Below are 14858 nucleotides of genomic sequence, written 5' to 3'. Positions count from 1 at the left end.
ACTGAAATAGTTAATTTCCAAAATGTTTAGCAAACACAAAAGTTCTCAGGACTTTCCGGAATAAAGCAAAAGAACCTAAACTTCTTAATGTAAGCAGTAAAGCATTCCAGAATTTGGTTAATTTAAAAGCAAAAGAATGACTAAATCTCTTAAAGGTTCTGTTTTTACCACTGAGAGAGTGAAATGTAAGTTTTGATTTTGGAGAACTTCTGGCAAGATGAGATCTATGAACATTCCAGTCTAAAGGAATCAAAGTGGCAAAAATGCCAAATAGGATCTTAAATGCAATACAAATGCACTTAAATTGAATTCTGAGATACACCGGAAGCCAATGTAATTCCTTGAGCAGAGGGGATACGTGATCGAATTTACTCTTATCGAAAATAAGTTTAGCTGCAGTGTTCTGTATTAATTGAAGTCTCTGCAGACTGACCTTTGAAAGACCCAAATACACTGAATTGCAGTAATCCAACCTTGACAAAATGATTGATTGAACCAATACAAAGAAGTATTGTTGGTGAAAAAGTGCTCTCACTCTTCTCAGAGCACGGAGGCTGAAAAACCACTTTTTAATAAGAGAGTTTAGATGGTCCTTAAATATAAGTGAAGAATCGATAACAATACCCAGTATTAACGAGGAAAACTCAATGCCCAATTAATTTAGACTAAGTCAAAAATAAATAAGGGGGACAACAGACTTGGTACTATGTTCTATATGAGTGATTAAAGAAAATATGGCAAATCTGAAATAGAATCACTCCTCTAGTACTTAAATTTTACTTCTTTTAAGAAGTTATACCAACTTATAATGAAACATATGCTCAGAGACACGGAGGCAAAAAACAAGAGGCAAACCCAAGAATATCGCCTCACCACCCAATTATCGCATATCAGTGTGATTCAATAAATATCAAAGAATTTTTCTTTTGGCTGCATAACAAAGTCTAACGTGTTCTCATGCTGCTACAGATTCAAAAGTAACCAATTAGTATGTTCACAAAAGTTTTTCTAGGGTGGTATTGTCTCAAAAATGCTCAAAAACGTTAAAAGATGTTGCCAACAGGCTAACTTCATCCACCTGTTTTCATACTAATTGGTTCCCTGACCCAGGATCAAAACGGGCCATATCGGAACCTGTGATTTGAGATAAGTTTGTTACTTTTGGATCTGTAGCAGCATAAGAAAATGTTAGACTGTGTTTTGCAGCCAAAATAATTTTTTTTAAAAATATTTATTGAATCACACTGATATGCGATGATTGGGTGGTGAGGCGATATTCTTGTGTTGAAAAAGCAATGGTGAAAGCTAAAAGGATGTTTGGGTGAATAGGGAGAGGTATGACCAGTAGTCAGACCTCATTTAGAATATTGTGTACAATTCTGGAGACCACACTTTCAAAAAGATATAAACAAGATGGAGTCGGTCCAGAAGAAGGTTGATGGTCCACGTCACAAAGCGTATGGGGACAGACTTAAAGATCTCAATATGAATACTTTGGAGGAAAGGCGGGAGAAGGGAGATATGATAGAGATGTTTAAATACATGAAGCGAGTCTCTTTCAATTGAAAGGAAATTTCAGAATGAAAGGGCATAGAATGAGGTTAGGAGGCGATAGGCTCAGGAGTAATCTCGTACTTTATTACAGAAAGGGTGGTAAATGCATGGAATAGTCTCCCAGTAGAGGAGACTGTGTCTGAATTCAAGAATGCGTGGGACCGACACATGGAACCTGTTCGAGAGAGGAGAGAGTGATGCTGCGAATGGGCAGACCGGATGGGCTATTTGGCCTTTATCTGCCATCCCGTTTCTACGACTGACTTCACCTGTCTTTAACAAGCTTTCAAGCATTATCCTTCCTTCATCAGCTCAGTGAAGAAGCAAATCAGTGAAACTGGGTATTCCTAGAAGATACAAAATATCTAGAGGCTGATTTTTGGACTGTAGAAGGCAGTCTGGCTACTTCCTGTGGTCCGCAGCAAATCCAGAAATTCAATGCCAGGGCCAAATTTCTGGTCTATTTTTCACCATGTTTGACAGAGCCAGCCAAGCCAATAGGCTAAATAAGACTGAATGTCAGGCGGTTAATGTCTATTTTGGGGTTTTGAAAGGCATTGAACTCTTGCTTATTAACAAATGATTTCACAGTTAAAGTTTTCTGTTGGTTTTTTCCATCTATTTACTTTTTCTGTGATTTTGTAAACCATCTTGAACTGCTTTTGCCAAGAAGAGAGTATTGAAAGAAAGATTAATAAATAGTAAATAGTACAAACTCACCTAGGTTTTATGTTATTTGTATATGTTAATAAAGTTTAATGAAAGGAGATAGAGGTGACCAGGAAGTAACATTTTAGAGATCTGATATTGGATGAGAAAGCCAATGCCTCTACTGAGCCCTTTTGTTTCAGTCTCAAAGTGGTTCATTATGCTAATTTTAAAGTTTGCCCGTCCAATGTGCCCCTGATGTTTTCTTTAAGCATCTTTACTGTAAGGTTGTTACAGGAGTGAGAAATGGGGATTTGCATACTGATTTTTCTGTGTGGTTTTCACAATCAAAGTTGTTTATATGTTTTAGGCAGGTACTTAATTTGTACCTAGGGCAATGAAGTGTTAAGTAACTTTCTCAGATTCACAAGGAGATGCAGTGGGAATTGAACTCACAACCTCGGGATGCTGAGGCAGCTGCTCTAACCACTAGGCCACTTCTTTTCAGAAATGTTCACCTACCAATGATGTCATTCTAATTGTTTCTGTAATTGTTTTTATTATACCTATGTAGATATGTCCTCAATTTTCTGCTTGTTTCTCCAATGTAGTGTCCCTCTTCACAATCTTTTTTTTCATAGGATCGGATACGAACACTTCATTCACAGAGAAGCCTATTAGTTTGAATATCTTTCTCATGGGCGTAGTTTATGAAAGATCCATTAAGTTAGTCCTATAAAAAGGTATCTTGCTGCACCTTGGTTGCTGACCTCTATTTTCACATACCCAAGTGAACACGACAATCATTCTCTGCTCAAAATTCTAATCTATAGACATAATGAATTCTCAGCATGTACGTCTTAGGGTTGATTAGAAGAGATGCCCTCTTTTATTGGTGTTGTATGAACTATTTCCTTTTGTCTTTAGCTCTTGCTGCGTTCTGTGTTCTACGAGGCACTAGGTGTTTAATTAGCTTTTTCTATTTCTGCCCAACCATGACAAGCTGTGTCTCTAGCTCTGGGATCAGAAGCCAGAAAGAGTCGTACCCTCGCTGAGGAAATAGCCACTCGACCATCTGCTACCTTTCAATGCCCATAATAGAGCAGATAAGAAAAGCAAGGTAAAACTGCTAATCGTGTTCAAAACAACAAAAAAGTATTATTTTTATGAATTTCATTAACTTTAGTGTCTTCACTATTTGTACTAAGTTATAAAAGCACATGAGTTAGAGAGCTGTGTATGAGTGCAGGTTTTAGGGAGTTGATAACAGGCAGTGTCGGTGCATGACAGTTTATATAAATATTAGTTATATATCTCAGGGAAAGGAATATATGGTGTGTGTGGCATGCACGTGTCAAAAATACAAGTGCCATCATCTCTGGCAGACATTATGATACCTCTTTAAAAACCAAGAAATGGCTCAGAAACAGAACCTTTTACAAACTCATTCCCGACACTTCTTGCATATTCTATTACAGTGGAGAATGAAAGAATAAAAGGAAACAAGTCGGCATTGCTGCATTTTCATGATTTACAATAACTAATTATGGGACCCATTTTAATAAGGTGCATTAGGCCCTCACGTGGGCTTAGCATACTGAAAAGGGTGACTGCAGGATGTGCTAAACTAAAGCATCTTCCATTCCACAACAGAAAGGAAAACACAACCCCATGTGTAACAATAGAAACCAAGAGAAAGTGGGGAAGGGACATTGCACATCAACCTTAAGAACAATCAATCAATTTATTAAAAACATATAAACCATTAAAACATATACAGTATATGAAATGATGCAAGCCTATTTGAGAGTCTTTAATCCTTTTTATGCTGGACCCCAACTCGGTCCGTGTTTCGACTTTTAGAAAAAGCCTTCCTCAGGGGTATGCTTGTGATCCAGTAGATGGCGCCAATATGTTGGAAAAACTAAAAAGGAATGCTCTCAGTTTGTACAGAGTAGCTTGCAAACAATGTGGTTCTCAATTCCAAAGTATTCTTTCCTCACTTTTTCTTGGTTTTTCTAAAGCATCTTACAGTCATTTCCGCTTGTGAATGCTAATTACATGCTATACCATTTTTAAAATATATTTTTTGTGGAGAGGGCATGGTATGAGTGGAGTATGCACATAGAGGCACTAACCAGATAATATATTAAATTAGAGTGTGCTAACTGGTTAACATGGGAGACCTTAGCACTTTCTAAATAGATAGTGCTAAGTGATCCAGCATTATTTGCTGTTGCCGCATGCCAGGGGTGTAGCCACATGGAGTGCTTGGGCAGGCCTGGCTCACCTAGCAGCCACAGTATGCCAATAGTGGTTCCTACATGCTGCTGGTGGCTGATATGATGTGTTTTCGTGGTATACCATCAAAAACGTGGAGGACTTTGGCGCACTGACAATCCCACAGCGACATTTGTGCGTAGGACATATGTGCGCCGTTGCTTCCACCACTTTGAAGCCTTTCCATTAGCGCTGTGAAGGGAGGCATGGGGGTACTCCGCCAGTATATTTACAAGTCCTCGTACTCCCGTTTGGGGGGATTGGGGAAACCCCCCCCCCCAAGTACACTGAAAAATCCCATTCTCCTTTCCTTTTCGCTGTTCCGAGAGTTTTCAGTGTAGTGTGTGTGGGGGGGTCCATCCCCCCCAATGGGAGCACAAGGACTTGTAAATGTAGTGGGGGGATCCCCCCATGCCCCCTCACAGTGCTAACAGATAGGCTTTAAAGCAGCGGTGTGCATATGTCCTTCATGTAAATGTCGCTGCGGGATTGTTGGCACACCAAAGTCCTGTGCACTTTTGATGGGTCACCGTTTTCATTTTGCATCAGAGGGAAGGCTTCCAGGTTAGCTACCAGCAGTGTGTAGGAACCACTGCTGGTGATCTAAACAGAAAGATGCTTCACAGGCTGGGGGAAGGGAGGGTATGAGAGGCTGCTGCACAGGCTAGGGGAGGAAGGGAGGGTATGAGAAGCTGCTGCACAGGTTAGGGGGAAAGGAGGGTATGAGAAGCTGCTGCACAGGCTAGGGGGGAAGGGAGGGTATGAGAAGCTGCTGCACAGGCTGGGGTGGGGGAGAGTGTTGGAAGGGAGGGAAAGAGAAAGAGAAGCCTGCCCACTTTGGGCTCAGGCCCACCCATAATTGAATTTCTGGCTACATCACTGCCGCATGTTAATGACAACTTTAGTGCATGACTTGCATTTTTTAAAAAATATTGAAAATGCCTTATTTTATGGATGCACTAGAATGGGCTTTGTGTGTCGGAAAGTCCTTCCTAAGGACATGCTCAGTCCATTTTGTAGCACATCTTAGTGATAAGACTCCTTTGACTTTCATGAATTTACGAGGGAATTCTATGTATGATGTTTAGCACCCAATTAATTTTAATTTTTGGCAATTATGAGCTAAATATTGCTTATTAACAGTGTCAATTAAGCTAATTAAAAAAATTAGGTTAGGCACATCGATCAGCTAGGTGCGCCAATCTAGGTGCCTAACTTCAGACAATGTTTATAGAATTTGGGTCTTAGTGCCTATTTTTTTGCACCAAATTTTGAGCCGAGGGAATGCACAAGTACGCTCATAAATTATAAGACACTAGGCTTTGCACAAGAAAGAAAGAAGATTGACTCATTTGAGCTTTGGTGCTGGAGAAGGATTCTAGGCATGCCATGGACTGCCAGAAGAACTAACAAATCGATTGTGGAAGAAATCAAACCAGCTACACTTCTCCCTCGTTATTCGCGGGGTATACAGGCAGAACCGGACCGCGAATGGCAAAAAACTGCAAATATCTGGCTCTGACCCACCCCCACCTCCCTGCCGCCTTCCCGGCCTTACCTGGTGGTCTAGCGGGCTTTCGGGGCAGGAGCGATCTTCCTACGCTCCTGCCCCGTGCAGATCACCATTAGGAAATGGCTGTGGGAGTTCCCGTTGTAGTCTCGAGAGACTATGGGAACTCACAGCAGCCATTTCCTCATGGCGATTTGCACGGGGCAGGAGCGTAGGAAGATCGCTCCTGCCCCGAAAGCCCGCTAGACCACCAGGTAAGGCCGGGAAGGCGGCAGGGAGGTCAAAAATAGGTTTATTAAAATTTTCCCCCTCTCCAGAAAAAAAAATTGCGATTATGTGAAACCGCGAGTGCAGAAACCGCGAATGGGGAGGGGGAAGTGTACTTCACTCGAAGCCCAAATGATGACGCTACGAGTGTCTTATTTTGGTCACATCATCAGAAGAGAGATCACTGGAGAAGGACATCAATTTGGGAAGATCGAAGGAGCCGGGCGAAGAGGGCGACCTGCAATCAGATGGCTGGACACGTTGAAAACAACCACGGGGATGACACTGGAGGACCTTTCTGGACTAGCACAAAACTGATTTCTTTTCAGATCCACAATTCATCAAGTCGCTAGAAGTCGAACATGAGTCGACGGCACCTAACAACAGACTTTGCGCACACCCTTGCTAACATCTAGGCACGGGCACTTACATCAGCTCTAGGACTGGCTGATTGCACCTGAAAGCACTTTTTTGGCCACTTAAACCAGTGTTTTATAAAGAAAAGTAGACTTACCTTTCTTCATAAAATAGGCATAGTAACATAGTAACTTAGTAACATAGTAGATGACGGCAGATAAAGACCCGAATGGTCCATCCAGTCTGCCCAACCTGATTCAATTAAAAATTTTTTTTTTAATTTTGTAAATTACCCTCCACATGTAGTTTATTAATGCCTGGTGAGAAACACATCTCAAATTTCATTTTTTTCCTGTACATACTGAATACTTATTTGCTTTCTCTAAATAACCCAATATATCCTCTTTCCCAAATAACCCCTTTTAAAACATATTTGGCAAAACATAATATTCAACCACTAATTTTCAAATGGAGGCTAATATGAATGACGAAGCGAATTAAGTCTACAATTTTCTTTGGTATGGAGTGCAAAAAAAGACTATACAGTAAGAACAGTACGTTAGAACCCATCAGGTCTTCATTTTCAATTATTTATCACCATCTTTTGAAGTACCTTTGGAGGAATGTAAATGTCATTCACTAATTTTTGGATTTTGTTGTGTGCTTGAATTTTAGTTACTGGTTTCATGGATTTCATAAGAGTCCTGAAGGCTTTGCTGAAAAGAGATTTCATTCATCACTCACTCCATAATTCACTGGAAAGCTTCCTCCATCCTTTGAATTCATAATAATTCCCATAAGATGTCCTGGGAATTAAAAATATAATGTAGCAGGAACGGTGAGGATGTGTGACGATTTTCTCACCTTTCACATGTCTTCACTCAAAGATGAGAAATCATTAAAAGTTTGATACACAATGTTTTCTTGATCTCTCAAGATGTTTTTAAGAACTGCATGTGTCACAAAAACGCATCGACCTTACAAACTGTTACAAAGTATTTGGACTATCGTAGCTGAAAGAAAATAATGTACCAATCATGTCCGAGTGAGAACATATAACCCCAAAATAAAGCAGTCAACACATTGAGGGGGAAATACTATATGAGGCACCTAAATAAAAAGGTGTCTAAAGTCAGGCTAGTGTTTTTAGTGCTGGCCGTGGCCACGACCAGTGCTAAAAACGCTAGCGTGGTTTTGTAAAAAAAAAAAAAAGGAGAGGGTGTTAGTAAATTGCCTTCAATTATCATTTTTAATAAGCTCATAATTTAAAAAAAAAAAAAATTATTGGGGCAGACTGGATGGGTCATTTGGCCTTTATCTGCCATTGTGTTTCTATGTTTTTATAAGCGCCTGTCTTCTTAGTTGCGAATCTACAAAAGATAGGTGCCTAACTCCAAAGTAGGCGTATTTAGGGGGCAGTGAAGGACTTAGGTGTCGCCAGGCCCGATTCTCCATAGGACCTGGGTGCCTATAATGTAGGCCTTTTAAAAACCCTGGCCTACATGACAGGTGCCTAAGTTTAAGATAGGCCCGATTCTGTAACAGGCACCCTAAGTGTGACTGACAAGAGATAGCCGTCTATCTTTTTAGACACCATTTACAGAATTTCCCCCCCCCCCGAGTGCTTACAACTCTAAAAACCTGGTGATGAAGTCCTAGTAATGTGCAAGAAAAAAGAGCTGGTATACTATTCATAAGAGATAGGAAACTTAGGCCCCTCCTTTTGCGAAACTGCGCAGCTGAGTGCCATGTGACAAATACTCCGATGCCCATTCAATTCCTTTGGGCGTCGGATAATTTACTGCGCCGGCCCATGCTGCCGGTTTTAGTAAAAGAGGGGGTTTAGGTTTGCTCCTCCATTTAGGGTAGGCCAGATCTTTCTTCTTCTTTTGGACCAGTATCATAGCACGTTTTTCTATAGAAAAGTGAAAGAAGCTGGTGGCCTCTTATTGAACATTGTGACACATGAATTTTGCTACACCTGTTTCTATAAATAACAGAAATATGACACTGAATTGCTTGATTACAACATGGATTTTCATGGCACATGATACAGTATTCTTGACGTCTCCCAGCACTGAATACTGTAAAAACTTTACAGTCACACTAAAAGACCTTTTTGCTATAATACACTTGGGAGTCTTTTTCCACAGAATCTAAGCCATGTGCTTTTGTTTCCGTTTACACATAATTTGTCCTCAAACAAAAAAAGGAAGGCCACGTACAATAAAAATCACAATTATAAAACAAAATAATTTGTTCTGCCATCATCTCTTACAAAGTGTGCAGCCAACTGAATACAAAGCATAAAAAGAGAGGAAAAGCAAATAAGTGTTATTTTCCTAAATTCCATTTTAAGCATCTCCTAGTGATTGCGTTTAACCTGCTCTGCAGCATTACCTGAAGAAGCAGGTACTGTTTAACAAGCAACCTTTCACTGAACTGAAGAGAGGTGTAGCCCAGTCCACTACTTTGACCCGGCCACTGTTCTTGCCTTAGACTGCAGGGCAGTTGCCCATATGGTTTTCGCCTTGCTGCTGTGGAAAGATCTGACAGTATTCCTTGTGCGAGTCTAGGAACACGGGCAGGTTCTGCATCCCGGCATCCTGCACCAGCACTAATACATTGTTATCGTCAACCCTTGCCACTTTTGTGTATTCCTTGTTGGGTCCTGACACAGACCCTCGTTTGCTTCTGTCACCGGTTTCTTTGTGTTTTGGTACCAGTGCTAATGCATTGTTTTGGCTGATTTTGTGAACTTCCACATAATCCATTGTATTAGCAGATAGGAAAGGGGCTTTCTCCTGGGGAAGCAACCAGACTGTGTCATGGTCACCAGGTTTGGACTGTATCTCCTTCAACTCCTTCTGCTGACTTCGGTCTTCTTCAGTGACGCTCTTGATGGTTTTGAAATACTTTGGCTGATAGTCCTCTTTATTTACCAATTTACATACTTCTGTAATGTTGTGGTAGGAGGATTTGGGAGTATGATTATTGGGCATCATTTCTTCAGGCCAAGCATATGATTTCTCCTCTGGATCTATGCACTGAGTAGCCCAGTCATTACTGCTATGCCCTGCAGTATTTTTGAGTCTACCATCAACACCAACTGATTCAAAGGTTGATGGAATGACTCTGGTTCCCCTACACCTTTCAGAAAAAGCAGAAGGGCTGTCACAGCTCCCCCTTCCAGAGTCATTGTCTGTTTCGAAGTGAGGTGACTTCACATTTGGATCTGGATGGCTTTTATCTTCGTTTGATATCAGTTGGTCCCGACTATCGTCTACTTCCACATAGTCCACCAGCAGTTCCTCATAGTCTGATGTTGGGGGAAAGCCTTGGCTTCCCAGAGCACTCAGCAGCTCTTCAGATTTTCCTGTCTGGTTGAGAAAAGAAAAATAGTAGATGGGATTCACTTGATATAGAATGATCTGAACATATATTATTTTAAACATACCCTATTGTTAATAAGGAAAATGAAAGGACTATCCAAAGATGTTCTTGTACATGCACATTTAAGAGCAAATAGGTCATTCCTTCAAGGTCCTATGTGTCTTTAAAACTCCATGGGCAGAACAATGAAAGCCTCATAAAAGACCAAAAAAAAGTCTGTTTTACACTTTAGAAGATGAAAATCACTTTAAAAATGACTCATGGTAGTTAGAAACACTAAAAAGGCTGATACTCTCAAAATTCCACAAAACTGTGTTAAATTGTTAAAAGGACCTCTGATTATCTGAATCACATCATTTTAAAAATCTTTTTAAAGCATAAAAATTACTTTAAAATGCTATGGTGCTTATTTTGAAGCAAATGAGCATCTCAAAATGGCCAAAAGAAGTCCATCTGCCTAAAGTGGCCAAATCGTGATTTTTGAAAGGCAGAATTTGGATATTTTACACTGTAGTTTGTCCAAATAGCAAGGAGACTTGTTGGAAGTGTGTTCTGGGTTGTACTAGGACGGACTCAGAATTAGGACATCTTTTATTGATAATGGAATGGGAAAAAATGTCCAAGGCAACAAAAATAGACGTTTTTATCTAGACCTTTTTCAAAAAGGTACCCTGATTGAATGACTGACCACTGGAGGGAAGGAGGCATGACCCCTCCCATTGCCCCCCAAAAGAAGTGAAAGTGATAGTGGATATCAAGCTGTATGACAGCTTCAGGTATAATAGCCTTTGCTAACAGAGCAGCAAATAAGTATACGGTGTAGCCTAGTGGTAACAGTGGACTCTGAACAATGGGACCCAGGTATAACTTCCACTGTAAATCTTTTATTTCTATATAAATATGTGAGCCCTTCTGGAACACAGAAATTCCTACTATATCTGAACTTACAAGATACCTGCAAATGTAATGGTTATTGTAGTGGGGTACCTTTAGGTACAGTAGGTTTTATCTGTTCCTGAAGGGTTCACAATAACATATAAAAGAATTAATGTGGAATTTGGAACTGGGTCCCTTTATTTGAAATCCACTGCAGTGACCACTAGGCTGCTCTTCTGCTCTGAAGGGATGTCTATGTGTGGCGCAGTGGTTAAAACTACAGCCTCAGCCCCCTGAGGTTGTGGGTTCAAACCCATGCTGCTCCTTGTGTCCCTGGGCAAGTCACTTAATCACCCCCCTCCCCATTGCCTCAGGTCCATTAGATAGATTATGAACCCACCAGGACAGGCAGGGAAAAATGCTTAAGTACCTCAATAAATTCATGTAATCTGTTATGAGCTCCCTGGGAGAATGGTATAGAAAATTGAATAAATAAATAAATATTTTCAGCAGCAGTTTAGCCATGATTTCAGCATTTTTTGTAAGACTATTTTATACAGACACTTAGGTGAGTATGCTGTCTTTATAGAATAACCTCAAAATAGGTTCCTACTTCACCACCCAAACTTTAAATGATCTTGGGGGGGGGGGGGGGGCGCTAATGACTTCTTCTGAGCAACAGCAATCCGCAATTGCTCTTGCCTCCACAGGTTCCTCAGCCAAAATGGCCACCAGAACTTCCCATGGCAGCTTTGTGAGACTGGTGGCCATTTTGGGATTGGAAACAGCATAAGTAGGAGCAATCTACAGTTGCTCCTGCTTATGCTGCTTCCACTTCCCCATTGCCCCAGGTACATTAGATAGAGTGCGAGCCTGCCAGGACAGATAGGAAAAAATGCTTGAGTACCTGAATGTACACCGCTTAAGTTATAAGTGGTATATAAATATAAAAAAACAATAAAATGGCCATTGAGATCTCATGCAACAGTCTTGCAAGGTTGCTGTGGCTCCTCAAAAAGGGGTGTGACTACGGGAGGGGTTTGGGAGGGTCAGGGGCATTTCCAGAAATTAAGCACAATGTTATAGACTACTCAGACTTTTCTGTGTCCAACTGCCATCAGTTGGATGTCAGGATTTACACGAGCTTTTGGAAGGCATAAGACCTCGTGCTGGGCTTTATTCTATAAAGATTACTTAGCGTTAAAATGACCTTTATAACATTGGTGCTTACCACAGACTTTAACAGCACCCAACTTTGGGCACCATTTACAGAATCTGGCCCTTAGCCCCAATAAATTTTGAAAGAGGCCAATTTCAGATAATTACTTTCAGTTAGAAGCATAAATCCAATGAATACTGGGTCCACCACGACACTATGGAGCTCATAATCAAAAAACTAAAATGTCCAAAAAGTTGCCTAAGTCAGCACTTGGACGTCCTAATTGCCAGGATGTCCAAATGCTAATAATCAAAACCCTTTCCTGGACGTCTAGCAAGACGTTGCTCCCATTGTGCGTCCAAAGTTCCAGGGGGCATGCTAGGAGGTGTGTTATGGGTATGTTTTGGGTGGACTTTGGGCATACTTAACTTGGACATCTTGTGATGATAATTGAACCTTTTCCAAGATGTCCTGGATGGAACTTAGATTTTTGGAGCTAGACCTGTAAGCATCTAAATGCCTCAAAGGGACCCAAACTGATCAGATGACCACTGGATACATTAAGGTATGACCCCCCACACTTCCCCACTGCTCAATAACCCCATCCACCCCAAAAATATCTGAATGAAAGAGTATATACCTGTCTCTAGAACAGCAACACTTGGTATGGGAAAGCCCAGTAGAGCATCACACAGGTGTCTTAAGTAACCTGACGGATGGGCTAGTGAACCAAAGAGAGGAGGACCCAGGCCCATAAGCCACTCTAACCATTACATTTATATGAAAAGTGTGGGTCCATCCTATTATACTGCCATATAGATGCTACCCATAACCATGAGGACTGTTGGGGTGGTAGACAGGTAGGTCTAGTAAGTTTTAGGGAAGTTTTGGAGGGCTCAGCTTAAATTAGAAGGGGTATATGGTGAGATGTACTTCTGGTACTCTTTATGTGAAGTTCACAGCAGTGCCCTCTAAGGTGTCCCTCTGCTTTGTTGGCCTGTCTATATGGTCAGTCCATCACAACGATAGCCACTCCGTTGTCCAAACGATCTGGACTTGGATGTTTTCAACTTGGATGTTTCTTTTGTCAAAAATGGGGTATAAAGTTAGATGTCCTAAAGGTTTGACGTCCTGTCAGTTTAGACGATTAAGTAGATGATTTAAAAAAATACATACAGTGGTACCTTGGTTTGTGAGCATAATTCATTCCGGAAGCATGCTTGTAATCCAAAGCACTCGTATATCAAAGTGAATTTCCCCATAGGAAATAATGGAAACTCAGATGATTTGTTCCAAAACCCAAAAACTTTAATATAAAATATACTGTACGTACTTGTATTGCAAGACCTCGCTCGTTTAGAACAGTCACTACACTCCCGCAGTGTATTGAGATTAGGTGGGAGCTCAGGAAATTGGGAAGGAATATTTAGACTTTGAGCCAAATGGGATGGAATTGGGCACTGGCAGAATGAGTAGGGGGTTCAGGGACTGTGCAACGGTGAAGGCAAGGCTGGGAAGTATTGGGCTAGGGCAGGGGTAGGCAATTTCGGTCCTCGAGAGCCGGAGCCAGGTCAGGTTTTCAGGATACCCACAATGAATATGTATGAGGTAGATCTGCATGCACTGCCTCCTTGAGATGCAAATCTATCTCATGCATATTTATTGTGGATATCCTGAAAACCTGATCTGGCTCCGGCTCTTGAGGACCGGAATTGCCTACCCCTGCTAGGGTATACTGTACTGCAGGTAAATTGTGTGCGTACTCTGTGCGTGCTTGTATTACGCTTAATTGCTGCGTTCAGATGCGCTCAGGGATGTGCTCAGCAATGCGACGCGCCTTGATATATGGCTATTAATGAATGAATGTCTGGCATTACTTTAAAGATTGTGTGCAGTAATTTTGATTATACAGTGGTGCCTCACACAACGAACTTAATTGGTTCCAGGAGCAAGTTTGTTATGCGAAAAGTTCATTATGTGAAACGCGTTTTCCCATAACAATACATGTTAAAAAAAATAATTCGTTCTGTAGCATAAAATATGCTAAGATGACATAAAAAAAGATAAATTTTTTGTTATTATTTTTATTTAGATACATCTAAAAACATAATTGTTTTTTAAAACAACACACATTTTTTAAATTTAAAGACAGACTAAGTAGAGTCTAATTTTACAGTGAGAGAGGGCAGAGTCTCAGCGGCAAAAACTGGGACTTAACTGTTCATTTTTTTTTTTTTTTTCTAGCATTGGGGAAGTGGCGAGAGTAGCTCCGCCCCCCCCAACGCATCAGCAGTAGGCGCCGGGCCCCTGCAAGCCGACGGTCCGCCACTGCACAGGGAGCCAGGCGGAGAGAGGGCAGTTAAGCGCAGTGCCTGCGCGGAAGGATGCAGCTCGGGCGACTTCGTTGTGTGAAACGAAGTTCGTTGTAGGAAGCAAGACATGAAGTTCGTTGTGCGCAGCGTTCGCTGTGCGAGGCGTTCGTTATGCGAGGCACCACTGTATCTAAGAAAGTGTGTACTGTGATGACATAGCGCACATCAAAGTGCTTGTATTGCAAGGCAATGCTCATTGATCAAATTAAAATTTTATAAAATGTTTTGCTCATCTTGCAAAACACTCGCAAACCACGTTACTCAGTTAGTCACAAACCAAGATTTGACTGTATATATATTTTTGGACATCTTGCAGTTCGACTTTTGAAAATGAATGTTTCTATGCTTCCGACTTTGGACATTTAGCAGGAAACATCCAAATCAGACCTCGATGTCCTTTTTGAAAATGACCCTCCATGACTCTCAGAAAATATTTCACAAG

General features: G+C 41.1%; 1 protein-coding gene and 1 long non-coding RNA gene across 10 annotated transcripts in view; one reads left to right on the top strand and one right to left on the bottom strand.

Annotated features, from left to right (window-relative positions):
• The window catches only part of LOC117355013, a 39134-nt gene that overhangs the window by 19845 nt on the left and 4431 nt on the right, over positions 1 to 14858 (top strand). The window contains exons 4-5 of one of the 2 annotated variants that reach the window (XR_004538262.1): positions 3206 to 3322; positions 7292 to 7476. This is a non-coding gene — a long non-coding RNA (uncharacterized LOC117355013). Of the gene's footprint in view, positions 1 to 3205; positions 3323 to 7291; positions 7477 to 14858 lie in introns of those variants that run through there. The other variant, XR_004538263.1, reaches the window with a different exon arrangement.
• The window catches only part of PRLR (prolactin receptor), a 311196-nt gene continuing 303834 nt past the window's right edge, over positions 7497 to 14858 (bottom strand). For all 8 annotated transcript variants that reach the window (XM_033932893.1, XM_033932877.1, XM_033932901.1 and 5 more), the window contains one exon: positions 7497 to 9996. In XM_033932893.1, coding sequence (XP_033788784.1) covers positions 9112 to 9996 — 885 coding nt within the window. In that variant the 3' untranslated portion in view covers positions 7497 to 9111. The remainder of the gene's footprint in view (positions 9997 to 14858) is intronic.

Source organism: Geotrypetes seraphini, chromosome 1, assembly GCF_902459505.1.
Source record: "Geotrypetes seraphini chromosome 1, aGeoSer1.1, whole genome shotgun sequence".
Classification (NCBI taxonomy): domain Eukaryota; kingdom Metazoa; phylum Chordata; class Amphibia; order Gymnophiona; family Dermophiidae; genus Geotrypetes; species Geotrypetes seraphini.
Note: the sequence above shows the minus strand (reverse complement) of the source record. Positions and strands in the feature narration are given on the sequence as shown.